Source organism: Mauremys reevesii, linkage group 4, assembly GCF_016161935.1.
Source record: "Mauremys reevesii isolate NIE-2019 linkage group 4, ASM1616193v1, whole genome shotgun sequence".
Classification (NCBI taxonomy): Eukaryota; Metazoa; Chordata; order Testudines; family Geoemydidae; genus Mauremys; species Mauremys reevesii.
The window spans coordinates 117,752,464-117,778,112 of record NC_052626.1 but is presented as its reverse complement, the minus strand read 5'-3'; the positions used below and the strand labels follow the sequence as shown (position 1 = coordinate 117,778,112).

Genomic DNA, 25,649 nt, shown 5'->3' with positions numbered 1-25,649 from the left:
GTCTAATATTTATTTTTCTTTCTTTCTTTTATATAGGAATTAGATACAGGGCTCCTGTCATCTAATTGCTAAGTTGTCTGCCAAAAAGTAGAGTTTTCAAGTGCCTAAGTAGCCTTTGCAATCACAGTTAAAGTTGTCCCTCATACCAAAATCTGAAATAGCGCCCCTGGACTCCAGCGAAACATTTGCATACTCTAGCAACCAATGGTCAAAAAAAGGAACAGCACAAAGGGAAACCATGTATTATTTGGGTCAGGGCCAGAGGTGATGAGTCCATGGCTGCTCCGGGGCTGGAACACCTACGGGACAAAATAGTGAGTGCTCAGCACCCACTGGTGGACCTGCTGATCAGCTCCTCCCCTCCCCCAGCACCTCCCTCCCGTTGCAATCAGCTGTTCAACAGTGTGCAGGAGGTGCTGGGAGGGAGGGGGCAGCGTGAGGGTGGGGTGTGCTTGGAGGAGAGGGCATTACGGGGTGGGAAGAGGCATAGTGGGGGACAACCGGTTCTATAAGGGCTTTATTTAACAAAAGCTCTGGCAGCTGCCCACTCCACCCCGGCCCAGCCCACTTCCCCCTCCTCCCCTGAATGCTCCATCCCCCTTCTCCTCCCCCTCCCCTGCTTTCCGCGAATCAGATGTTCGTGGGAAGCCTGAAACAAGCAGCAGGCACGCAGGTAAGCTGGGGAGCAGGGGCGGAGGTGCGTCTGGCCCAGCCCGGCTGAGTGGCTCCCTCCGGCCCAGCCCCTAGTCCTGGCTGAGCGGTTCCCTTCGGCCTGGCACCCCCAGCCGAGCGCCCTCAGCCCGGTCCCGGTCCCGGCCCCAGCCGAGTGCCCCCCGCTCCGGCCCCGCAGCTCCCTCCGGCCTGGCTCCTGGTCCTGGCCAAGCAGCCCCAGCCCAGTCCCGGCTGAGCGCCCCTAGCCCATCCTGTCCCGTCCCCAGCAGAGTGCCCCCAGCTCCGGCCCCGCAGCTCCGGCTCAGCCCGGGCCCCATGGTGCCAGTGCCAGTGCTCGGCCTGGCCCCACGGCTCTGGCCCGGCCTGGCTCGGGCCCCGCAGCCCCAGCCCCAGCCCTGGTCCCAGCCGAGTGCCCCTGGCCCCGGCCCCAGCCCCGGCTGAGTGCCCCCATCCCGGCCCCAGCCCCAGCCCCCGACTGGTCCCGGACGAGTGGCTCCCGGCAGCACGGTAAGGGGGCAGGGAGCGGGGGGGGGGAGGTGTTGGAAGAGGGTAGGGGTTTGGAGGGTTTTGGGGGTGGATGGGGTGGGGCGGTCAGCGGGCAGGGAACAGGGGGATTGAATGGGGGCAAGGGTCCTGGGGGGGCAGTCAGGAAGGAGCCGGGAGTTGGATTGGGCGGTGGGGGCCAGTCAGGGGTAGGGATTCCAGGGGCAGTCAGGGGACAGGGAGAAGGGGTGGTTGGATGGGACAGAGGTCCCGGGGGGCCATCAGGAATGAGAGGAGGGGTTGGATGGGGCGGCAGGGGGCAGTCAGAGGACAGGGAAGGAGGGTGGATGGGACAGGTGTCCCGGGGGGGGTGTCAAGGAATGTGGGGGGGTTGGATGGGGCAGGAGTCCCGGGTTTGGCCATGACCCCCTTGTGGGGTGAGGAGGAGGGAACCTGTTGTTAATATTTTGGCAGCTCATCACTGGCTGTGGTCATAGAATCAAAGAATCATAGAATTCAAGATCAGAAGGGACCATTATGATCATCTAGTCTGACCTCCTGCTAGATGCAGGCCACATAAGCCGATCCACCCACTCCTTTAGCAAGCGACCCCTGCCCCATGCTTCGGAGGAAGGCGAAAAACCTCCAGGGCCACTGCCAATCTTCCCTGGAGGAAAATTCCTTCCCGACCCCAAATATGGCGGTCAGCTGAACCCCGAGCATGCGGGCAAGACTCTCCAGCCATACCCTCTGGAAGAAGGTTATATCATATCATTGACCCATTGTACTATTTACCAGTGTGGCACTTAATTGACCTATTGACTAAGCCCGTTATCCTATCATACCATCTCCTCCATAAACTTATCTAGCTTAATCTTAAAGTCGTGGAGGTCCTTCGCCCCCACTGTTTCCCTCGGTAGGCTGTTCCAGTATTGCACTCCCCTGATGGTTAGAAACCTTCGTCTAATTTCAAGCCTGAATTTCCTGACTGACAATTTATATCCGTTTGTCCTCGTGTCCACATTAGCACTGAGCTGAAATAATTCCTCTCCTTCCTGGTATTTATCCTCTGATATATTTAAAGAGTGCAATCATATCTCCTCTTATCCTTCTTTTGGTTAAGGAAAACAAACCGAGCTCCTCAAGTCTCCTTTCATACGACAGGCCTTCCATTCCTCGGATCATTCTAGTGGCCCTTCTTTGTACCCGTTCCAGTTTGAATTCATCCTTCTTAAACATGGGAGACCAAAACTGCACACAATACTCCAAATGAGGTCTCACTAACGCCTTATATAACGGGACTAGCACCTCCTTATCCCTACTAGAAATACCTCGCCTAATGCATCCCAAGACCGCATTAGCTTTTTTAACGGCCACATCACATTGCCTACTCATAGTCATCCTACGATCAACCAGGACTCCTAGGTCCTTCTCCTCCTCCGTTACTTCCAACTGGTGCGTCCCCAGCTTATAACTAAAATTCTTGTTAGTCATCCCTAAATGCATAACCTTACACTTCTCACTATTGAATTTCATCCTGTTACTAATACTCCAGTTTACAAGGTCATCCAAATCTCCCTGGAGGATATCCCGATCCTTTTCCGAATTGGCAATACCTCCCAACTTGGTGTCATCCGCAAACTTTATCAGCCCACTCCTACTCTTGGTTCCCAGGTCAGCAATAAATAGATTAAATAAAATCGGACCCAAAACCGAACCTTGAGGAACTCCACTGGTAACCCCCCTCCAACCTGACAGTTCCCCCTTCAATACTACCCTCTGAAGTCTCCCCTTTAACCAGCTCCTTATCCACCTCTGGATTTTCATTTCGATCCCCATCTTTTCCAATTTAACCAGTAATTCTTCATGCGGTACCGTATCAAACGCCTTACTGAAATCCAGATATATTAGATCCACCGCATTTCCCTTGTCTAAAAAATCTGTTACTTCCTCCTTGTGGAGGAGCTTAAAGCCAAGCTATTTTTGTCATGAACTGAGCATATTTTATCAGCAAAACATCTCTCTCCTTTCTTTGAGTGTTTCTTGCTGCCCTGGTCACAGCAACTACCAGTGCGTGAGCGCAGACTTCCTCTTCAGTGCTGCCATTGTGCTCCTGTGCAGTTCCCTGTCATTATGCCGGATCAACATAACCTCACATGGCATCACACCACAGTCCCCTACTTGGCAGATCTACTACTCAAAAATTTGCTTGAAAGCATTTGTTACAGTGATTGCAACTTCCATGCTGTCTCCCAGCACAGCAATCAGAGGGCAGGATGTCCCTTGAAGGATGTGGAGTCTAATTCCAGTCTCCCAGACAACAGAGTGTTTGATCTTGTGTTAGAGAGAGAGATGACTAGGTACAGAAAAAAAGAAGCATTTGGGAAAATGAGGTGCTGGGGGGCTAGATGGGGTGAAGGGCTAAAGAGACAGAAGGGAGAGGAAAGTAGCGGAAAGGGACAGACAGAGCAAGGCTGAGAAGAAGGCACAGCCAAAGGGAGCTGGGGGACCAGTGAACGATACCTGAGCAGCAGATAGAACCCCAGGAGACTCTTCAGCCCCAGTAAGGGCTCATAACTGAGAAAGAATCGGATGTAGAAGCTCAGCATCCAGGCCAGGTCCTGCCAGAGAGGAGAGGAGATGAAGAAGAATAACAAATCATGCCCCTCTTCTGTCCCCACATGGATTCTAGAAACTGCTGGATTCTTATCTTTTTCTTCTCCCCCCCGGTGACAGGGTATGACCAGTGGGTACCCACCCACAGCACACCTGAAGAGTGTATTGTTTAGGGTTGAGAAACACTGGACTGCAGCTTTGCATCCCCCAACAGTGTCCTGTAGCAGCAGGCACCCTGCTTCAGTCCTCCCTGTGCATTGTAATGCACATCCAGTATATAGCTGTTTAATTTATTAACATGTAAAGAGTCTTGTGGCACCTTATAGACTAACAGACGTTTTGGAGCATGAGCTTTCGTGGGTGAATACCCTCTTCGTCGGATGCATGTACCCGCATCCGACGAAGTGGGTATTCACCGATGAAAGCTCATGCTCCAAAACGTCTGTTAGTCTATAAGGTGCCACAAGACTCTTTGCTGCTTTTACTGATCCAGACTAACACGGCTACCCCTCTGATAATTTATTAACATTTGTGCCTATGACCATGATCAAAGAGCACACTGGAAAAACTAAAAGAGAGCAAACTGTTCCTGGTGAGTGGTTCAGATCAAACAAGTTTCTGAAATGAGAGATTTCCAGAGCCAGGATTATCCACTATTAGACATACCCTGCCACCCACATCTCACTCTCTAGGGAGTTCCTCCCTTGGTACTGAGGGATGGAGCTTTCTATCAAAGGGTACGTCTACACTACGGGACTATTCCGAATTTGCATAAACTGGTTTTGTAAAACAGATTTTATAAAATCGATTGCGCGCGGCCACACTAAGCACATTAATTCGGTGGTGTGCGTCCGCGGTCCAAGGCTAGCGTCAGCTTCTGGAGCGTTGCACTGTGGGTAGCGATTCCCTAGCTATCCCATAGTTCCCGCAGCCTCCCCCGCCGCCCCTTGGAACTTCCAGGTTGAGATCCCAGTGCCTGATGGGGCAAAAATCATTGTTGCGGGTGGTTCTGGGTAAATGTCGTTAGTCACTCCTTCCTCTGGGAAAGCAACGGCAGACAAGCATTTCGCACCTTTTTCCCCTGGATTGCCCTGGCAGATGCCATAGCATGGCAATCATGGAGCTTGTTTTGCCTTTTGTGACTCTCACCGTATGTGTACTAGATGCCGCTCACAGAGGCGATTCAGCAGTGCTACACAGCAGCATGCTTTTGCTTTTGCATGACAGCAGAGATGGTTACTAGCCATATTGCACCATCCAAACCCTTAGCTGCTCTTAGCCAGGGGCGCAAAAGCCAAAATTGGGAATGACTCCCTGAGTCAATCCCTCCTTTTTGGTATCTAAAAATAGAATCAGTCCTGCCTAGAATAGAGGCAAGTGTACTAGATAACCACTGTATCATAGAACCAGAGAGCACAGCTGCTCTGTGTCAGATCCTGCAGAAATTATGATCTGTATGCTATTCACAGGGGGTGCTCCTGTAACAACACCACCTGTTCATTCCGTTCTTACCCCAGCCTTCCTGGGCTACCATACCATTGTCCCCCCACTTGTGTGATGAAGTAATAAAGAATGCAGGAATAAGACATGGTGACTTGTTAGTGAGAAATGAGTGGAAGGCAGCCTCCAGCTGCTATGATAGTCCAGACAGGACATTAAGCAGTGTGTAGGAGAGAAGCCCAGCATCCCTCTGCTAGTCCAGGGGCAACTGAATCTTTTCTTTACACATGAAGGGTGGGGGCTGATGGAGCTCAGCCCCCTGTTGCTATGATGACAATGGTTACCAGCCATATTGCACCATCCACCACCAGAAAAAATTAGGGCCAGGCACCCTTGATCAACCTGACTGATGCTAGTCAGCATGGTTACTGCCCCATGTGCCAATAGGCTGATGACGAGGATGGTTACCAGTCCTTTTGTACCATCAGCCACCCATGGCAGGGGGGGAGTGATGATGTTGGTGTTGACGGCTGCAGCATCGTGTCTATCTGCAGCATTCAGTAAAGATAGGGTGACATGTAAAAGAGTCAGAGGATTGTTTTCCCTTTCGCTTCTGGGTGTGTGTGTGGGGGGTGAGTAGATTGCCAAGCTATGCCCTGACCCACCGCGGACACTGTGTTTGACCCTAGAAGCATTTAGAGCTCAGCCAAGAATGCAAATACTTTTCGGAGGCTGCAGGAACTGTGGGATAGCTTCAGTCCTCCAGTCCATGAGCGTCCATTTGATTCTTTGGCTTTCCGTTACGCTTGTCACGCTGCAGTGCGCTGAGTCCCTGCTATGGCGTCTGTCTGGAGATTTTTAAAAAAGGATTCTGAATTTCATCTTCTGTAACGGAGCGCTGATAGAACGGATTTGCCTGCCCTTACAGCGATCACATCCGCATGGTCCGTGCTGGAGCTCTTTTTTTATTTTGATTTCGGACTGCATCGCCACCCGTGCTGATCGGAGCTCCACGCTGGGCAAACAGGAAATATTCAAAAGTTCGCGGGGCTTTTCCTGTCTACCTGACCACTGCATCCGAGTTCAGATTGCGGTCCAGAGCGGTCACTGGTGCACTGTGGGATAGCTCCCGGAGGCCAATGCCGTCGATCAGCGTCCACACTAACCCTAATCCGATATGTTAATACCGATACTAGCGTTACTCCTCTCGTTAGGGAGGAGTACAGAAACCGGTTTAAAGAGCCATTAAAATCGATATAAGGTGCCTCCTAGCGTGGACGGTTGTGGTGTTAAATTGGTTTTACGCTCCTAAAACCGGTTTAAACGCCTAGTGTAGACCAGGCTAAAGTGAAAAATGCCATGGTCACAGAATAGTGAGTGAGAGGCAGATTCAGAGACACTCAGCTCCCAGTTAGAGCTTTTATAGATGGCAATGAATAGGGAGCATGTGCAGAGTTACTAGCGTGCAGTATGCTGACGATCATGCACACAAGAGAAATTTGGTGGCGGGGGCATCAAAACTTTCTTTAATTTGAAAGCTAATCACAACATTCACTGTGGAGAGATGATCACCCTGACATAATTTAGTAATATCCATCTTCAAATGTGTACATAAACAATAATTAATACTCCAAATACTCTGTTATGAAACAGTTACTACGTACTCAGTATACCACAAAACCACAAACGCAAGGAAATGAAAAACTAAAACCTACCAGTAAATAGCTGTTTACGGGAACACATCTGGCCTCTATCACAACTACTGTATTCCACTGCATACAAGCTTCATTGTGCCCCCTCTAGGGATGCCAATATTCCAGCACCCTCTTCTACAAACTTCCTTCACCAAACACACTACGCTATACCAGAACCTCTCTTCTGCTCTCTTCCCTCTCAACGCTGCTCCCTGTGGATGTTTGGTGTAATAGTCTGGGTGTTTGGAGGGAATAGTTTGGTAAAGGGAGTCTTGGATGGTTTGTATCAGTAGGGGGTCAGAGTTAAGGTTTTGATGTATGTGTTCTGCAGAGATGGTGACCAGAAAGCAGGAGACAATTGCATTATTGTCACGGAGGCAATGAAACCTCGGTTAACATGAGTCATTGTTTACCTGAGATACTGATGTCACCCAGGCCAGAACAATAAATCTTGGAAACTCCAGTCCCAGTCCTAACAATAGGAGAGTGCCAGTAGGATAGTGCCAGTATTCATAAAATCTTTTAGCTTAAACTTGCAAATCAGGTGATCACCGTGAAATGACCTAGGACTGGATGATCGAGGTTCTAAAGGAACTTTCAAGGGTGATAGGACCATTGCAAAGAAACTAAATTAATTCTTTGTATCAGTCTTCACTGCAGAAGATGTGAGGGAGAGTCCCACACCTGTGCCATTCTTTGTAGGGGACAAATCTGAGGAACTGTCCCAGATTGAGGTGTCATTAGAGGAGGTTTTGTAACAAATTGACAAACAGTTATAAATCACTGAAGCCAGATAGTATTCATCCAAGAGTTCTGAAGGAACTTAAATACAAAATTGCAGAGCTACTAATTGTCGTATGTAACTTATCATTTGAATCAGCTTCTGTACCAGATGACTGCAGGATAGCTAATGTGATGCCAATTTTTAAAAAGGGTTCCAGAGATGATCCTGGCAATGACAGGTTGGTAAGCTTAACTTCAGTACCAGGCAAATTGGTTGAAATTATAGTAAAGAACAGAATTATCAGACATGTAGATGAACATGATTTGTTGGGGGAAGAGTCAACATTTTAGGAAAGGGAAATCATGCCTCACCAATCTATTATAATTCTTTGAGGGGGTCAAACAAGTATGTGGACAAGGATGATCTAGTGGATATAGTGTACTTAGTTTTCCAGAAAGCCTTTGACAAGGTTCCTCACCAAAGGCTCTTAAGCAAAGTAACCTGTTATGGGATAAAAGGGAAGGTCCTCTCATGGATTGGTAACTGGTTAAAAGTGGAATCTCCTTCCTTAGAGGTTTTTAAGGTCAGGCTTGACAAAGCTCTGGCTGGGATGATTTAGTTGGGTTTGGTCCTGCTTTGAGCAGGGGGTTGGACTAGATGACCTCCTGAGGTCCCTTCCAACCCTGAGATTCTATGATTCTATGATTCTATGATAGGAAACAAAGGGGTAGGAATTAATGGTCAGTTTTCAGAATGTAGAGAGATAAATAGTGGTTCCCCCCAGGGGTCTGTACTGGGCACAGTCCTATTCAAAATATTAATAAATTATCTGGAAAAACGGGTAAACAGAGAGGTGGCAAAATTTACAGACAATACAAAACTACTCAAGATAGTTAAGTCCAAAGCAGACTGAAGAGTTACAAAGGGATCTCACAAAACTGGGTGACTGGGCAACAGAATGGCAAATGAATCTGAATATTGATAAATGCAAAATAATGCACATTGGAAAATATAATCCCAACTATATACTCAAAATGATGGGGTCTAAATTAGCTATTACCACTCAAGAAAGATTGTGGAGTCATTGTGGATAGTTCTCTGAAAACATCTGCTCATTGTGAAGTGGCAGTCAAAAAAACTAACAATGTTAGGAACCATTAGGAAACAGATAGATAACAAGACAGAAAATATCATAATGCCTCTATATAAATCCATGGTATGCCCACATCTTGAATATTGCATGCAGATGTGGTCGACCCATCTCAAAAAAGACATATTGGAATTGGAAAAGGTACAGAGAAGGGCAACTAAAATGATGAGGGATATGGAACAGCTTGTGTATAAGGAGAGATTAAAAAGATTGGGACTTTTCAACTGGAAAAAGAGATGACTAAGGGGGGATATGAGAGAGGTCTATAAAGTCTTGATTGGTGTGGAGAAAGTGAATAAGGAAATGTTATTTACTCCTTCACATAATACAAGCACTAGGAGTCACCCAATGAAATTAATAGGCAGCAAGTTTAAAACAAGCAAAAGGAATTACTTCTTCATACAACACAAAGTTAACCTGGGGAACTCTGTTCCAGGGGATGTTGTGAAGACCAAAACTATAACAGGGTTCAAAAAGAACTAGATAAGTTCAGGGAGGATCATCAATGGCTATTAACCAGGATGGGCAGGGATGCAACACCTTGCTCTGAGTGTCCCTAGCCTCTATTCACTAGAAGCTGGGAGTGGACAACAGGGAATGGATCACTTGATGATTGCCCGTTCTGTTCATTCCTTCTGATGCACCTGGCATTGGCCACTGTCAGAAGACAGGATATTGGGCTGGATGGACCATTAGTCTGACCTAGTTTGGCCATTCTTATTTTCTTATTAATGTTTGAAGGGTGCAACCCCTCATGTGCTCCTTTGTCTTTCAAGGTTCTTTGTACATCCACAGTCATGATTAGGCAGCACTTACCACCCAGTCTTTTCTCTGGATTGTCTTGTGGAATGCAAAATATTGAAAGTAGACAGGAAATAGGAATGGGAGAATTGCTGGAAGAGGGAATGAGGACAACATAGAGACATTATTCATCACATCATCTAAACATTGACACCACCAATATCAGCTGCTGTTTAACATCCTCCCTGTTTACTGTTGCAATAGAATGTATTTCATTATCACAGTAAGATGTGAATACATCATCTTGCTTCTTTCCAAATCCAGAACAGAAATACATATTGGCCTTTTCCGCATCATTATTGATAATTTTACCACCCTTATCTGGTAATGTAGCTCTACTCTTGCTAAGATTTCTGTTGTTCCTGATATATTTTTAAAATTCCTTCTTATTATCCTTAATGCAACACACCATGGAATTTTGTTCATTGATACCTTTAGCTTCCTTTATCGAATATCTATTTAACAACTGCTAAAATATAGTCATCACTCTCGACATCACCCTTTTTCCATTTATAATATATTCTTATTTTTTTTATTGATGCATTTACTTTCTTAACCAGGATTATTTTTTTTTAAATTGAAGAAGCTTTCTTCCATGAATGTGCAATTGTGGGTTTCTTGTGCATATAGTAACATTTTCTAAAACAACTGCAAATGATTATTCACACTGTTTTGTTTAAATTTCCTCCCAATAAATTTTGTTTTCAGTTTCATAAAATTGGCCAAGTCCATCTATTACTGGGACTATAATCTGTTTGTACAGAATGAATGTAATGTAGGTCATGCAACTCAGGCAACTACTAATTCTTCTTCAAGTATATGTCACTATGGCTACCACTGTAGGTCCACATGTGCCTTGTGATATTGAACTTCAAATATGTTCTGAGTAGCAGTGTCAGTTGGAGTCACACAGGCTTCCTTGTGTTACCATTCGACAGCATAAAGGGCAGAGCAATCATGACCTTCTCTCAGTTCCCTCTTACTGCCCATTGCAGCAAGACAGAACTTGGACAGTGTCCAATCTGCTATTCATTAGTAAACTTATATTTCACTGTTTACTGAATTCTGTGAAATTCTGCCTTCATTTAACTCTTTTTTCTTATTGGATTTTTAAAAAAACAACCAACCCAAACCATCCAAATCAAGAACCCCTTGTACACCTTCCTACATGGCAGGGTGAGGTTTAATCGCTGTTCATTGTACAACATTTTTATGCCTTTGATTGATAGGCGTGGCAGATCTCTATTCTACGCCAGGGAAGGGCACATCCCAAAAAATGCTCAATCTGCCTCTCCTCACCCTAGACCTATGTGAAACTCAAATTACATTTCCTTGGCCAATCTATGAAAGTCACATGTGATCCTGAAGAGGTAGGAACCACTAAGATGGAGTTGAGATGACTAATTCATGGCAAGTTTCCCTGTCGGCAGGCATCGTACCCTGAGTTTGAGCAAGGAGAAGGGAACATATAAAAGGCCTAAAAAATCCATGACACTGGCACTGGGATCCTTGATAGCAACTGCATTGGTACTGGTGTCCTTAACAATGGCAAGTACTGACACCAGGGCAGGCAGATCTGATACTGTGCCTTCTGCTTTGCAGGGTGCCAAGAAGCAGACCCGCATCAATCATACACACAGATCTTGGTGTCCATGGGATTATCTTGCAGGGAGGATTCAAAGTGCAGCTCCAGAGACAAACCATCCAAGAGCACATTGACATCAAGCGCTGCGATGAAGAGCTGATTGTGATGAAAGCCCAGAAGACACATCTGGTACCAACTCCAGTGCTGAGACCCAGACTGATACTTACCCTGGCACTCATAAACAAGCACATTTTGTTACCTAGATACATACTGAGAGAGAAGAACAGCCATTTCTTCTCACTTCACATCAAAACTGGGATGACCATGCCTGCCCCCTGCCCCATACTGGGACCACATCCAATGGCACCACCATTCCAGATGCACGTTTTATCACTGTCTCCTAGCTGCTCCTTCTGTCCTATACTGAGTGGAGAGCTTTGTCCCCTCAGGCTAGCAAGGCATGCTACAGGGAGTTCCAGAGATGCCCTGTACAGTGTACTGCTACACAAATGGCAATGGGCTAGGCCAGCACAGCCTGGCCAGTATCCCTACAAAACACCTCCTTTGCCTCCTGGGCTTTACTGGGGTCCACCCTCCCATACATCTAGGAGCAGATCCCCACCACATGCCTTAAGGAAGATGGGGAGATCTCAGTCACTGGTAGCTTCTGTGGTTAGGGCCTCATGAGTGGGACCCCATGAGTAGGCAGAGAAGATTCTGGAGACAACAAAAACTCTTCATCATCACCTGAGACAGCATTCACATCAGCCCCGACACCTGCTGTCAAGGACTTTAAGGCCTTCCAGGACTTGCTTACACGAATAGTGTAAGATACTGGGAGATACTTTCCCCCGGAAGCAGGGAAAGCATGGATGGCGACATGCCCGGAGGCATAAATCATGAAGAGGACGCTGTGGGGCTTGGAGTGAGTTGGGTCTGGAGGCAGAGACAACGTCTCTGTTCAACATCCTCAGCTCCTTGGCTGTATGAATTGCTTTCATAATAAACTGGGGCATACTGGAGCCAGCAAAAGCATTCTGGCACTCCAGCCTTGCTTCCCCCAATATTGAAGCAAGTGGAAAAGTATTTATCAAATGCTGCCCAAAGGATTTGAACACTTTAATACTCATCCCGCCCCAGGGTCTCTAGTTGTGTCTGTGGTCCAAGAAAAGACCATGTCCACCAAGGGTATGCTGAAAGATGAGGACACCAAGAAACTGGACCTTTTCCGTTATAAGCATATCCAACTTTGTATCACAAACTGCAAGGCCTTTTTGATGATTGCACTTTTTTGACATAAAAGGGCATTATAGTTCCCACCCGAACTCCCACAAGAATGTGGGGAAGAGCTGAGGAAGATCATCAGAGAAGGTGAGATGGTAGCAAAAATAGTACTGCAGGTGGCTATGCAATGTCAGATGCAGCCAGCAAGTCCATGGCCACTGGTATTACAATACTATGTGCCTCTTGGTTTCAGGAATCTGGTATTCTATAGGCAGAAGAGGTGACTTTTGAGGAGATGAAGCTTTTTAGCAACAAGACGGGTGAAGTACTCTCTTCCCCTCAAGGATTCAAAGGCGATGCTGAGCCATGTGATGGGGTTCACTCACCAAAGTGGTGCTTCCTGCCAGCCATCCCGGGGATTAGCTCTCTCCGCCAGTGCGCCCTCTCCTAGGCCTGGTCTACACTAGGACTTTAATTCGAATTTAGCAGCGTTAATTCGAATTAACCGCGCACCCGTCCACACCAGGAAGCCATTTAACTCGACATAGAGGGCTCTTTAGTTCGAATTCTGTACTCCTCCCCGACGAGGGGAGTAGCGCTAAATTCGACATGGCCATGTCGAATTAGGCTAGGTGTGGATGCAAATCGAACTTAGTAGCTCCGGGAGCTATCCCACACTGCACCACTCTGTTGACGCTCTGGACAGCAGTCCGAGCTTGGATGCTCTGACCAGCCACACAGGAAACGACCCGGGAAAATTTGAATTCCTTTTCCTGTCTGGGCACTTTGAATCTCATGTCCTGGTTGGACATCGGGGCGAGCTCAGCCAGCACCGGCAACGATGCAGAGCTCTCCAGCAGAGGAGTCCAGGCAATCCCAGAATAGAAAGAGGTCCCCAGCATGGACTGACCGGGAAGTCTTGGATCTGATCGGTGTGTGGGGTGATGAGTCTGTGCTTTCGGAGCTGCGCTCCAACAAACGGAATGCGAAGACCTACGAGAAGGTCTCCAAAGCCATGACAGACAGAGGATACAGCCGGGATGCAATGCAGTGCCGCGTGAAAGTCAAGGAGCTGAGACAAGGCTACCATAAAATCAAAGCGGCAAACGGACGCTCCGGAGCTCAGCCCCAGACATGCCGCTTCTACGAGGAACTGCATGCCATTCTCGGTGGGTCTGCCACCACTGCCCCACCAGTGTGTGTGGACTCTGACGAAGGGATAGTGTCGATGGCCAGTTCCTCGTCGACGTTCGCAGATGGGGAAGATGAGGAAGGAGATGAGGAGGGGGAGGCAGTCGACAGCGCTTACAACGCTGATTTCCCCGACAGCCAGGATCTCTTCATCACCCTCACTGAGATCCCCTACCAACCCTCCGCAGCCGTTACCACGGACCCTGAATCAGGAGAAGGATCAGTCGGTAAGTGCTTTAAACATGTAAACTTTTATTATTAATGGAACAGGAAAATAGACTAGGCGAACAGAAGGTCTAAATGCAGGGGAATGGAAGAGGAATCTTCCTCGGAGATCTCCAGGAAGCTCTCCTGGAGGTAGTCAAAAAGCCTATGGAGGAGGTTCCTGGGGAGAGCTGGCTTATTGGGTGCTCCGAGGTAGCGCACTTTTCCGCGCCACGCTCTCAGCTGGTACTCCGGGACCAGTGCCTTGACGAGCATCGCAGCATAGGACCCTGGCTTGTGCTGGCTTTCATTCAGCATGCGCTCCCTGTCTCTCCGTGACACCCTCCTCAGGGTGATCTCGTGCGCAGACTCCTGCATGTAAGTAGAGCGATTTGTGTACTATTACTATTGGTAGTGCTTCACTGTTCCATAGAACAACAAGAAGCGTCACTTTAGAGCCACGTGCTGGAGGCTACAGATTGGCAGCATACAGGGATCTTTTCCAAGGGAAAACCGCGAGGGGGTGGAACAGGGGCAGAATTTATGCTTTCAGGATTGCCTGCAGCAAGAGGACAGAGCTGGACATTGACTTTTAATCAGCCAAAAGCCTTTGGCTTACCATGCCTGGCTGCTCCACGGATTCAGCTTTCCTGCCCCACTTGTCTGGTCTGCAGTGCAATACCCCAGGCAATGAAAGCGAATGCAGAGAAATCGAACTTTCCCTGAGTGAGTGCTCAGGAGATAGGTGCCGTCCATGGTCTGGTTCACAGGTAATGAGTAGACTATGTTTCATTTTTAAGAAAAGGCATCTTTGTAAGCAATTCACTCCCTTTTCCCCCTCACACAGCTGCAACATTATCCCGACCTGCTCCACCATGCCCCTCACAGAGGCTGGCGCAGATTAGGCGTCGTAAGAAAAGGACACGGGACGAGATGTTTGCTGAACTTATGGGCTGCTCCAGAGCAGAAGTGGACCAGCAGAGCCAGTGGAGGGAGAACCTCACACAGCAGCAGCGCTCACACAGCGAACGGGAGGACAGATGGTGTCAGGAGGATCAGCAGGCGACTCAAACGCTGCTTGGACTACTGAGGGAGCAAACGGACATGCTCAGGCGCCTTGTCGATGTTTTGCAGGACCGCAGGCAGGAGGACAGAGCCCCCCTGCACTGTGTCTGCAACCGCCCTCCCCCGCCACACACTCCAATACCCACCTCTCCCAGAATAACAAGAAGGAGGGGTACCAAGGGCCGTGAAAACTGTCACTGCACCACAGCGGACTGCTAAATTACCCAAAACTTCTCAGTCCCTAGATTTTGAAAAGTTCTCACCTTTACTGTGTTGTCGAGTATTAAAAGTAGTTTGCTGTTAATTACTGTTTCTGTCATATTTGTTTGCTGAAGACTTTCTGTGAAGCGGGGAGAGGGGTTTGGTAATTGCATAGGACAGTCACCATGAACAGGGTACAGACATGGGGGTAGGATCAACAGCAGGTTACTCACTGAGTGCAGTCACTAGGCACCCTGGTCAGTCTGTGAGGTGTTTTTAATGTTCTGTTCATAGGCGGCAGGTGCCCTGCTCCAGGTATACTTGGAGATGGGTCTCTCCTCCGGCCCAGCCTGGATCGGGCCCTGACCCACGCGGGTCTCCCCCAGCCCCGTCAATTCCCTGCCTGGAGCAGGTCCCAGCGCCCACCTGCCACCCCTCCCCCGGCGTGTTGTCTTCCCCCCTCCCCCCCGCGCGCTGCGTCCCTACCTGACAAATGCTGTCTGCTGCCCCAGGGTCCTAGCGCCTGCCATCCACAAATGGCAAGGCAGGTTGCCATCACCCTGCCCTTCTACCGTTGCCCTGAGCCTCCACAATGCCCCAAACCCTCAGCCCCAGCCATAGCCCGCAACCCCCTACGCCTCCTCCCCCTTCCCACACACCCCTCACCCCTTCCTACGCCCCCACCCCCAGCCCAGAGGCTGCACCCAAACTCCGTCCCAAAGCCTACACCCCTCACCCCTTCCTGCACACCCACCTGTAACTGTCCTCCCCCCAGAGACCACTGTAGGAGCAGTAGGCTATCATTCCTATAGTCTAGAAGCGGGGTCTCTACATCACTGCACACCCTACCCACCACAGTCCGCATCCCTGTTTCAACCCTTTGACGCGAAATCATTATTAAAGAAAAGGTTTTTAAATAACAATGCTCCATTACCTTTATTTTTACACGTGTGTTGGAAGGGGGCAAGTGGGGTGAACGGGGTATGAGACTGCAGAGGAGAGTCAACAGTAAATGGGTAAAGAAACAGGGGCAGGTTCAGCTTCTCTGTAAAGCAACTGGACAGTCATAGGTTACCCTGCTCTCTGAGGAACCTAGCTTTCAAAGCCTCCCGGATGCACAGTGCTTCCCGCTGGGATCTTCTAATAGCACGGGTGTCTGGCTGAGCGTAATCTGCAGCCAGCCTCAACCTCCCATCCCGCCATAAAGGTCTCCCCCTTGCTCTCACAGAGATTGTGGAGCACACAGCAAGCTGCAATAACAATGGGGATATTGTTTTCGCTGAGATGTGAGCGAGTCAGTAAGCTCCGCCATCTCCCCTTGAGATGTCCGAAAGCACACTCCACCACCATTCTGCACTTGCTCAGCCGGTAGTTGAAGAGTTCCTTCTCACTGTCCAAGGCGCCTGTATAGGGCTTCATGAGTCAGGGCATTAGCGGGTAGGCTGGGTCCCCGAGGATCACTGTAGGCATCTCCACATCCCCAACAGTTATTTTGTGGTCCGGGAAGAAACTACCTGCCTGGAGGCGTTTAAACAGACCAGAGTTCCTGAACACACGCACGTCATGAACCTTGCCCGGCCACCCGACGTTGATGTTGGTAAAGCGTCCCCTATGGTCCACCAGTGCTTGCAGCACCATTGAAAAGTAGCCCTTTCGGTTAATGTACTGGCTGGCCTGGTCATCCGGTCCCAGGATAGGGATGTGAGTCCCATCTATAGCCCCACCGCAGTTTGGGAATCCCATCGCGGCGAAGCCAGCTATGACAACCTGGACGTTTCCCAGGGTCACTACCTTCGAGAGCAGGAGTTCAACGATTGCGTTGGCTACTTGCATCACAGCAACCCCCACGGTAGATTTGCCCATGCCAAAGTGGTTCGCTACTGACCGGCAGCTGTCTGGCGTGGCAAGTTTCCAGAGGGCTATGGCCACTCGCTTCTGCGCTGTCAGGGCTGCTCGCATCCTGGTGTCCTTGCGCTTCAGGGCAGGGGACAGCAAGTCACACAGTTCAAGGAAAGTGCCCTTACGCATCCTGAAGTTTAGCAGCCACTGTGATTCATCCCAGACCTGCAGCACTATGCGGTCCCACCAGTCCGTGCTTGTTTCCCGGGCCCAGAATCGCCATCCCATAGCATGAACATGACCCAGTGCCACCATGATCTCCACGTCGCGGCGTCCCGTGCTTTCTGACAGGTCTGTGCCAGTCTGAGACTTCATGTCCTCACCGCGCTGCCGTTGCCTCCTCGCCCGATTTCTCAGCATCTAACTGTTGAAGAGGTGTACGATAAGGTGCGAGGAGTTGACAACGGCCATAAGTGCAGCGATGATCGCAGCGGGCTCCATGATCGCAGTGGAGTGCTGTGGTGTCCGCGCTGTCACTTATAACAAGAAAAGTGCACGAACTGATTTCCCACTGGCGGGAGTGACGGTTGAATGCTGACAGTTACCAAGGACCACCCTCGACACAGTTTCCCCCCCCAGCATGCATTGGGGGGAAATCCCAGAATTCCAATGGGCAGCGGGGAGTGCGGGAACTGTGGGATAGCTTCCCACAGTGCACCGCTTCCAAAGTCGACGTTTGCCCCGTTACTGTGGACTCACACAGTCGAATTAGTGTATTTAGTGTGGATACACAAATTCGACTTCATAAGGTCGATCCCACAAATTCGACTTAAGTTGATTCGAAATAGTTTTGTAGTGTAGACATACCCTTAGTGGTGACTCTCCCATCATTGTCTCTGCCTCCAGACCCAACACAGTCCAAGCCCCACTGCGTCCGCTTCATGACTCAGCCCTCCGGGCATGTCAGCATCCATGTTCTGGTGCAGTGAATTAATAGATAGAGAAAGACAGTGAGAGAGGAGGGCTGGCTTGGGATTTTTTCCCCTCCTTTTTATTGTGTCAGTCCCTCTCTTTCGGAAAACATTTCCATCTGAGATCCAGGAGACAAAGAATCCATAGGGGAAGTTTTTAAGAACAGATTAGATCAACACTTGTTGGGGATTATCTAGTTATACTAAATCCTGCCTCAGCACAGGGGGATGGACTAGTTGGCCTTTGAGGTCCCTTCCAGATTTACATTTTCTGTGATTCTATAAACCCTTCAAATTCCAGCCTCAACAGAGACCGAATGCAGTCTCAGAAGCAGGAGATTTGAAAGGAGTGTTAGGAACCACATTGAGACCATTTCAGAGCTAACTTCTGAAAGTTGCCTTGTCCCTTCCATTGTGAGTGGTCTGTGATAATAGCCAAGAAATGGGTTCTGGGTATCATCACCCATGCCTGCACCAGCCACTTCCATTCTTTGCCTGATACCCAGGAACCTTCCTCGTCACTCTTCAGGGTTCTTTCTCACAAGAGACTATTGTAAAAAGAAGTCACCTTGTTTCTGCATCTAGGAGTCATATAGAAGGTGCTGCAAGAGTGCAGGGAAAGAAGCTTCTCCAGTTATTTGTTGATTCAGAAAAAGAAAGGGGGTCTCTGTCCTGTCATAGACCCGAGGAGAATGAACAAATATATACATGGCCTCAGATTCAGGCTGATAACTGTTGCCTCCATCTCTTTAGGCTCAGGACTGGCTCTCAATTTACAGGATGCATACTGGCATATTGTCACCTACCCAGAACACAGGAAGTACATGAGATTTACGGTTGGGCCAAATCACTACTAGTACAAAGCATTCTCAGAGTGATTCATCTACCACCTCATCCTAAAAAACAGTGTTTTTTGTGGCCATCACTTTGGCTAGAAGAGTGAGTGAGCACAGCCTCTCCTAGTGATACCCCCATGTGACAGTCATTCCCAAGGTAGCTTCCATATTTCACTGAAACCTACTGTGGTGGAGTAGGGGCTGTCGGAGATAGGTGAGAGACAGGTATTCAGCCTGTAACATGAGCTAGGCAGGGGGGAGGGGAGGTCGACACCTCTGCCCGGGAAGCTAGACAAAGGAAAGGAGCTGAGTGGAGAGGGTGGGGTCAATTTTCGGTTTGGGAGCTGGGTGGTGGGTTTTCAGGGGATCCCAGGCTGGGATCCAAGCACCCTGAACCCCCCAGAAAGGCCAGATTGAGGGGTCCTGGCTCTGGCCATGAGCTCTGCTGTATCCTATGTTCCTGTTGTCCAATAAACCTTCTGTTTTACTGACTGGCTGAGAGTCACTGTGAGTCCCAGGAAGAGGGGTGCAGGGCCGGACTCCCCCACACTCTGTGACAACTGGTGGCAGTGGTGGGATCTACTGCACCCCGTGGATGGCGCTTCCTGCAGTAAGTGACTGGGGAGCAGTAAAACGAAGGGGCGATTGCAGGGTTGATTGACCCCTGGGAGAGTGTGACCAGAGAGGACTGTGCAATAACAGGGTCCCCCGGGAGATCTCAGCGAGCGGTCCCAGGGGCGGAGGAGTCTGCAGCTCGACCCTGGCAGAGAGGTGGTGACCTCAAGGACTGGCACACTAGGGGTCCCCCTGGAACCCGTGGGGAGCGGCGAGCACCCCGGCCTGCGAGTGGCCAGCAGGAAGATGTATGCCAAGCAGCGCAAGTGTGACCTGGTGGAGCTGTGCAAGCGGAGGGGGCTGCGCAGTGGGAAGCTCACCAAGGACCAGCTGATCGCCCAGCTGGAGGACAAAGATCGCGTGAATGAACTGATCCCTGTCTCTGAGGGAAGCAGCCTGGCAGATGCAGCACAGGCACCAGTGTCTGTCCCAGCTGGGAGTGGTCAGCCGGCTGCTGAGGGCTTCCCGAGACCCCTCAGTCCTATGCCTAGGAGGAGGGTGAGGAGGAGCCCAGCGACTACCGAGGGCACCATGACCCCCCTGGCCAGCAGGGGATCGTCCCGGCGACGCTCATCCGTGGAGCGCATGCGGCTGGAATTGGAGAGAGAGCTGAAACTGAGAGAGCTGAAGGATCATGAGAGACAGAGGAAACATGACCAGAAGGAAAAAGAGCGACAGAGGGAGCATGACCGGAAGGAGAAAGAGCGACAGCGTCAACATGAGCTGGACTTGGCGAGGCTGGGGGACAGCAGGCCCTGGCCAGCGGTGAGTGAGGGGGGGCCCAGGACTGCGCGGAGCTTTGATAAGTGCATCCTGGCCCAGCGTAAGGAGGGGGAGGACATGGATGACTTCCTGGGTGCCTTTGAGATGGCCTGCGAGCTGCACCAGGTAGATCCTGCGGACAGGCTCCGGGTTCTCACCCCCTTACTGGACCCCAAAGCCGTGGCATTGTACGGCCAGCTGGGAGAGGAGGAGAAAGGGAACTACAAACTATTCAAGCAGGCCCTGCTGCGCGAGTTTGGGCTGACTCCTGAGATGTACCGGGAGAGGTTCCGGATTCAGGATAAAACCCCTGAGGTCTCATATCTGCAACTGGCCGTCCGCATGGAGGGATACGCCAGCAAGTGGGCAGATGGGGCCCAGACGCCGGGGGATGTGATTAAACTGCTGGTACTGGATTAGCTGTATGAGCGGTGCCCATCCGACCTGAGGCTGTGGTTGAGGGACCAAAAGCCAGAGAACCCGCGACATGCAGGGCGGCTGGCTGATGACTTTGTGAAGAGCCGGTCGGGGGGTGGCAGGGAGGAGCCCCAAAGGAACAGGCCCGCCGCGACGCAGAGAGAGAGTCAACCTGGGACCTCCCAAAGGGGGAATAGGGAGAACCCCCTCCCAAGGGGAACGGCCAGCACCAGGGACAACCGCCTGATTCGAGGGGACCAACGGGACATGAGCTGCTATCACTGTGGTGAGAGGGGCCACATACGGTCCCAGTGCCCCAGGCTCAAGGACAAACTGAGCAGACCGACCCCCCACCGGATTAACTTGGTAGAGACCCAGCTGGATGAGGGGCAGCATTCGCAGGAAAGGGGGGCTGGCCACATACCACCAGCGAAGGAGGGAGTGGGACCCCAGGTCAGCTCATCTGAGGGGCTGGATGCTCCAGGCTCCGAGTTTTGGGTTTACAGGGTGGGCACGGGGCTACCCCTCCGGAAAGAGTGTCTTGTTTCCCTGGAGGTAGATGGGAGGAAGGTCACTGGGTACTGGGACACGGACGCAGAAGTGACACTGGCCCGGCCTGGGGTGGTGGCCCCAGATCGGATGGTGCCCAACACCTTCCTGACCCTGAGGGGTGTGAGCGGGACCCCATTCAAGTTGCCTGTGGCGAGGGTGCACCTGAAGTGGGGGGCCAAGGAGGGCCCCAAGGATGTGGGGGTACACCCCCATTTGCCCACGGAGGTGTTAATGGGGGGGGACCTCGAGGACTGGCCAAGCAACGCCCGGGGTGCCCTGGTCGTGACCTGCAGTCAGAGTCAGCGCAGGGCACTGTGCCCGGCCAACGGGGAAGGTACCCTGCCCGAGCCGCAGGACCCTAACCTGGTGGGGAGGGAACGCCCAGAGACACGGCCCAGAGAGGCTGCGGCCTCAGACCTAGCTGGTGAGAGAGAGAGCCTGTCCCCATCCCTGTCCCAGCTTCTGAGTTCCAGCCCGAGTTGCAGAAGGATCCCTCCTTGCGGAAGCTCAGGGACCGGGCTAACCTCAGTGCGGTACAGACCATGAGGAGAGGTTGCAAGGAGAGGTTCCTGTGGGAGAAGGGGTTCCTGTACTGAGAATGGGCTCCCCCCGGGGAAGTGGAGTCATGGGGGATCAGGAGGCAGCTGGTGGTTCCCCAGAAGTTTCGCCACAAGCTCCTGTACCTGGCCCATGACATTCCCCTCGCAGGGCACCAGGGAATCCGGCGCACCAGGCAGAGGCTGCTACAGAACTTTTACTGGCCTGGGGTCTTTACCCATGTCCAACAGTACTGCCAATCCTGTGACCCTTGCCAGAGGGTGGGGAAGGCCCGGGACAAGGGGAAAGCAGCTTTGAGGCCTTTGCCCATCATAGAAGAACCTTTTCAGAAGGTGGCCATGGACATAGTGGGACCTCTCAGCAAGGTGACCTGGTCAGGGAAGAAACACATCCTGGTGGTGGTAGATTTCGCCACTCGCTACCCCGAGGCGGTGGCCTTGTCCTCTACCGACGCAGACACCGTGGCAGATGCGCTGCTGACCATTTTCAGCTGGGTGGGGTTCCCCAAGGAAGTCTTAACGGACCAGGGGTCCAACTTCATGTCGGACCTGCACCAGTCCCTGTGGGAGAAATGTGGGGTCCGGCACAACTGGGCCTCAGCGTATCATCCCCAGACCAACGGGCTGGTGGAGAGGTTCAACGGGACGCTAAAGATGATGCTAAAAACATTTATGCACCAGCACCCACAGGACTGGGACAAGTATTTACCTCACCTGCTGTTCGGGTACAGGGAGGTACCCCAGGAATCTACTGGGTTCTTGCCTTTTGAACTGTTATATGGAAGGCGTGTAAGGGGGCCCCTGGACCTGCTGAGAGACGAATGGGAGGGGAAGGCCGCTCCCGATGGAGAGTCGGTGGTGGAGTATGTCCTGACCTTCCAGGAAAGACTTGCCGAGCTCATGGGCCTGGCCAGGGAGAATCTGGCCCGAGCCCAGAGGAAGCAGAAGGTCTGATACGACTGTACGGCGCGGGCCCGCGCCTTCGCCACCGGGGATCAAGTGATGGTGCTCATCCCCATGAGGAAAAACAAACTCCAGGCCGCCTGGGAAGGGCCCTTCAAGGTTATCAAGCAACTAAATGAGGTAAACTATGTGGTGGAGCTGTCGAACCGGGCGCACCACCGCCGGGTTTACCATGTGAATATGATGAAGCCATACTATGACAGGGGGAATATGGTGTTGGCCATGTGTGGACATTGGGAGGAGCTGGGAGATGACCCTTTAGTGGATCTATTCCCAGGGACAAAGGCTGGTTCCCCCCTGGAGGCGATTCCCCTTTCTGATCAGCTGACCCTGGCCCAGCAGACTGAGATCAGAGGGGTGCTGCATCTGTACTGACAGCTGTTTTCCAGCCAGCCTGGACGCACTAATTTGACTGTCCACCGGGTGGAGACCGGGTCACATCCCCCTATACGATGCTCCCCTTTTCGGGTCACCGGGAAAACTGCCCAGGGCCTAGAAAGAGAGGTCAGGGACATGCTGGCCTTGGGGGTGGTCCAGCCGTCCGCCAGCCCCTGGGCCTCCCCAGTGGTGCTGGTCCCCAAGAAGGACGGGTTGATCCGGTTCTGTGTGGACTATCGAAAGCTCATTGCCATCACCGTATCTGATGCCTACCCCATGCCCAGGCCTGACGAGCTCCTGGACAAGCTGGGAGGCGCTCGGTACCTCACCACCATGGATCTTACAAAGGGCTACTGGCAAGTACCGCTGGACGCAGATGCCAGGCTGAAATCGGCCTTTATTACCCCTCTGGGGCTCTACGAGTTTCTGACCCTGCCTTTTGGCCTCAAGGGAGCGCCGGCCACCTTCCAGCGTCTGGTGGATCAGCTACTGAGGGGGATGGAGAGTTTTGCTGTGGCATATATTGACGACATCTGCGTCTTCAGCCAGACCTGGGAGGACCACGTGTCCCAGGTTAGACAAGTGCTGGACCGACTCCGAGAGGCTGGGCTAACCGTAAAGGCTGAGAAGTGCAAGGTGGGGATGGCGGAAGTATCTTACCTGGGCCATCGGGTGGGGAGCGGCTGCCTAAAGCCGGAACCAGCCAAGATGGAGGTGATCAGAGACCAAAGACCAAAAAGCAGGTCCAGGCCTTTATTGGGATGGCGGGGTACTATCGAAGGTTCGTGCCCCACTTTAGCACCATAGCCGCCCCCATCACTGAGCTGTGCAAGAAGGGGAAGCCAGACAAGGTGGTCTGGACCGAGCAGTGCCAGCAGGCTCTCCAGGCGCTGAAGGAGGCTCTGCTCAGAGGCCCAGTTCTGGCAAATCCAGATTTTGACAAGCCCTTTATGGTGTTCACCGACGCCTCAGACACGGGCCTGGGGGCGGTGTTGATGCAGGAGGATGAAAAGGGGGAGAGACACCCCATCGTGTACCTGAGCAAGAAGTTGCTACCCCGGGAGCAGAACTATGCGGCCATCGAGAAGGAATGCCTGGCCATGGTGTGGGCCCTTAAGAAACTGGAGCCATATCTCTTTGGGCGCCACTTCACCGTGTACACCGACCACTCTCCCCTGACCTGGCTGCACCAGATGAAAGGAGCCAACGTCAAGCTCCTGAGGTGGAGCCTGCTCCTGCAGGACTATGACATGAACGTGGTCCATGTGAAGGGAAGTGCCAATCTGATAGCGGACGCGCTGTCCCGGAGAGGGGGCCCCGAACTTCCCCGGGTCACTGGGCAGAGTGACCCTGCTCAGTTCAGTCTCGAAGGGGGGAGAGGTGTGGTGGAGTAGGGGCTGTCGGAGATAGGTGAGAGACAGGTATTCAGCCTGTAACATGAGCTAGGCAGCGGGGAGGGGAGGTCGACACCTCTGCCCGGGAAGCTAGACAAAGGAAAGGAGCTGAGTGGAGAGGGTGGGGTCAGTTTTCGGTTTGGGAGCTGGGTGGTGGGTTTTCAGGGGATCCTAGGCTGGGATCCAAGCACCCTGAACCCCCCAGAAAGGCCAGATTGAGGGGTCCTGGCTCTGGCCACGAGCTCTGCTGTATCCTATGTTCCTGTTGTCCAATAAACCTTCTGTTTTACTGGCTGGCTGAGAGTCACTGTGAGTCCCAGGAAGAGGGGTGCAGGGCCGGACTCCCCCACACTCCATGACATCTACTAGTTAAGTTATCCGTATTCTTTCCAAAACCACATTCGGCAGAAAAGCAGAAGAAACTACATATTCTTGATGTACCTAAAGCTCTTCATTATTATCCTGATAGGTCCAAATCTTTTGTGTCCCACTGTGTTACCACGTGGGCTGTGTACCACTCACACTGACTACTAAAGCTCATGTCATCATACCTCAAACAACATCCTCAACCTGCTTCCAAAATGTGCTGACATCTGAAGTCTGCAAGTCCACAACATGGAGCAATCCACTCATGTTTGGCTAGTATTATGCACTGGACTTTGCTGCTAGATTAGATGCCAAATTTGTAAGAGCAGTGCTCCAATCACTATTTGACTGATGCACCTCATTCCCCTCATTTGGACAGTGGAATCCACACTGACACACACATGAAGAGAGAATGGTTATTTATCCTCCAGTATCTGTGCTTCTTTGAGATGTTTTAGTCAATGTGGATCCCATGGGCTCACCCTCCGTCCTTACTTTCAGAGTCCTCAGCAGACACTGGCTTCGAATTGCAAGGGATCTGAGGGCTGGTTGCAGCCTCTCCACTCTTCATGCCCCTTCATGGCAGCTTCAGGAGACACAGGGCACAATCATGGCACCAATGGACATTGCTATTCAGAAAAGATTGAGCTCACACATAAAAAGTGCATGTAGGTCCTTTTCTGCAGAACTGCTGCCCAGCCATTTGATCTCTAGTCTGTAGCAGTACATGGGATTCTTCTGTCCTAAGTGCAGGACTCTGCACTTGTCCTTGAACCTCATCAGATTTGTTTTGGCCCAATCATCTAATTTGTCTAGGTTCCTCTGTATCCTATCCCTACCCTCCAGCATATCTACCACTCCTCCCAGTTTAGTGTCATCTGCAAACTTGCTGAGGGTGCAGTCCATGCCATCCTCCAGATAGGAGGACAAGAAGATGAAGAGAAAGGAG

General features: G+C 51.1%; 1 protein-coding gene across 4 annotated transcripts in view; it reads right to left on the bottom strand.

Annotated features, from left to right (window-relative positions):
- The window catches only part of LOC120403578 (acyl-CoA (8-3)-desaturase-like), a 41,650-nt gene that overhangs the window by 5,735 nt on the left and 10,266 nt on the right, over nt 1-25,649 (bottom strand). For all 4 annotated transcript variants that reach the window (XM_039534829.1, XM_039534828.1, XM_039534830.1 and 1 more), the window contains 2 exons: nt 9,596-9,672; nt 3,679-3,776 (listed from right to left, as the gene is read on the bottom strand). In XM_039534829.1, the coding sequence (XP_039390763.1) occupies nt 3,679-3,776; nt 9,596-9,672 (175 nt within the window). The remainder of the gene's footprint in view (nt 1-3,678; nt 3,777-9,595; nt 9,673-25,649) is intronic.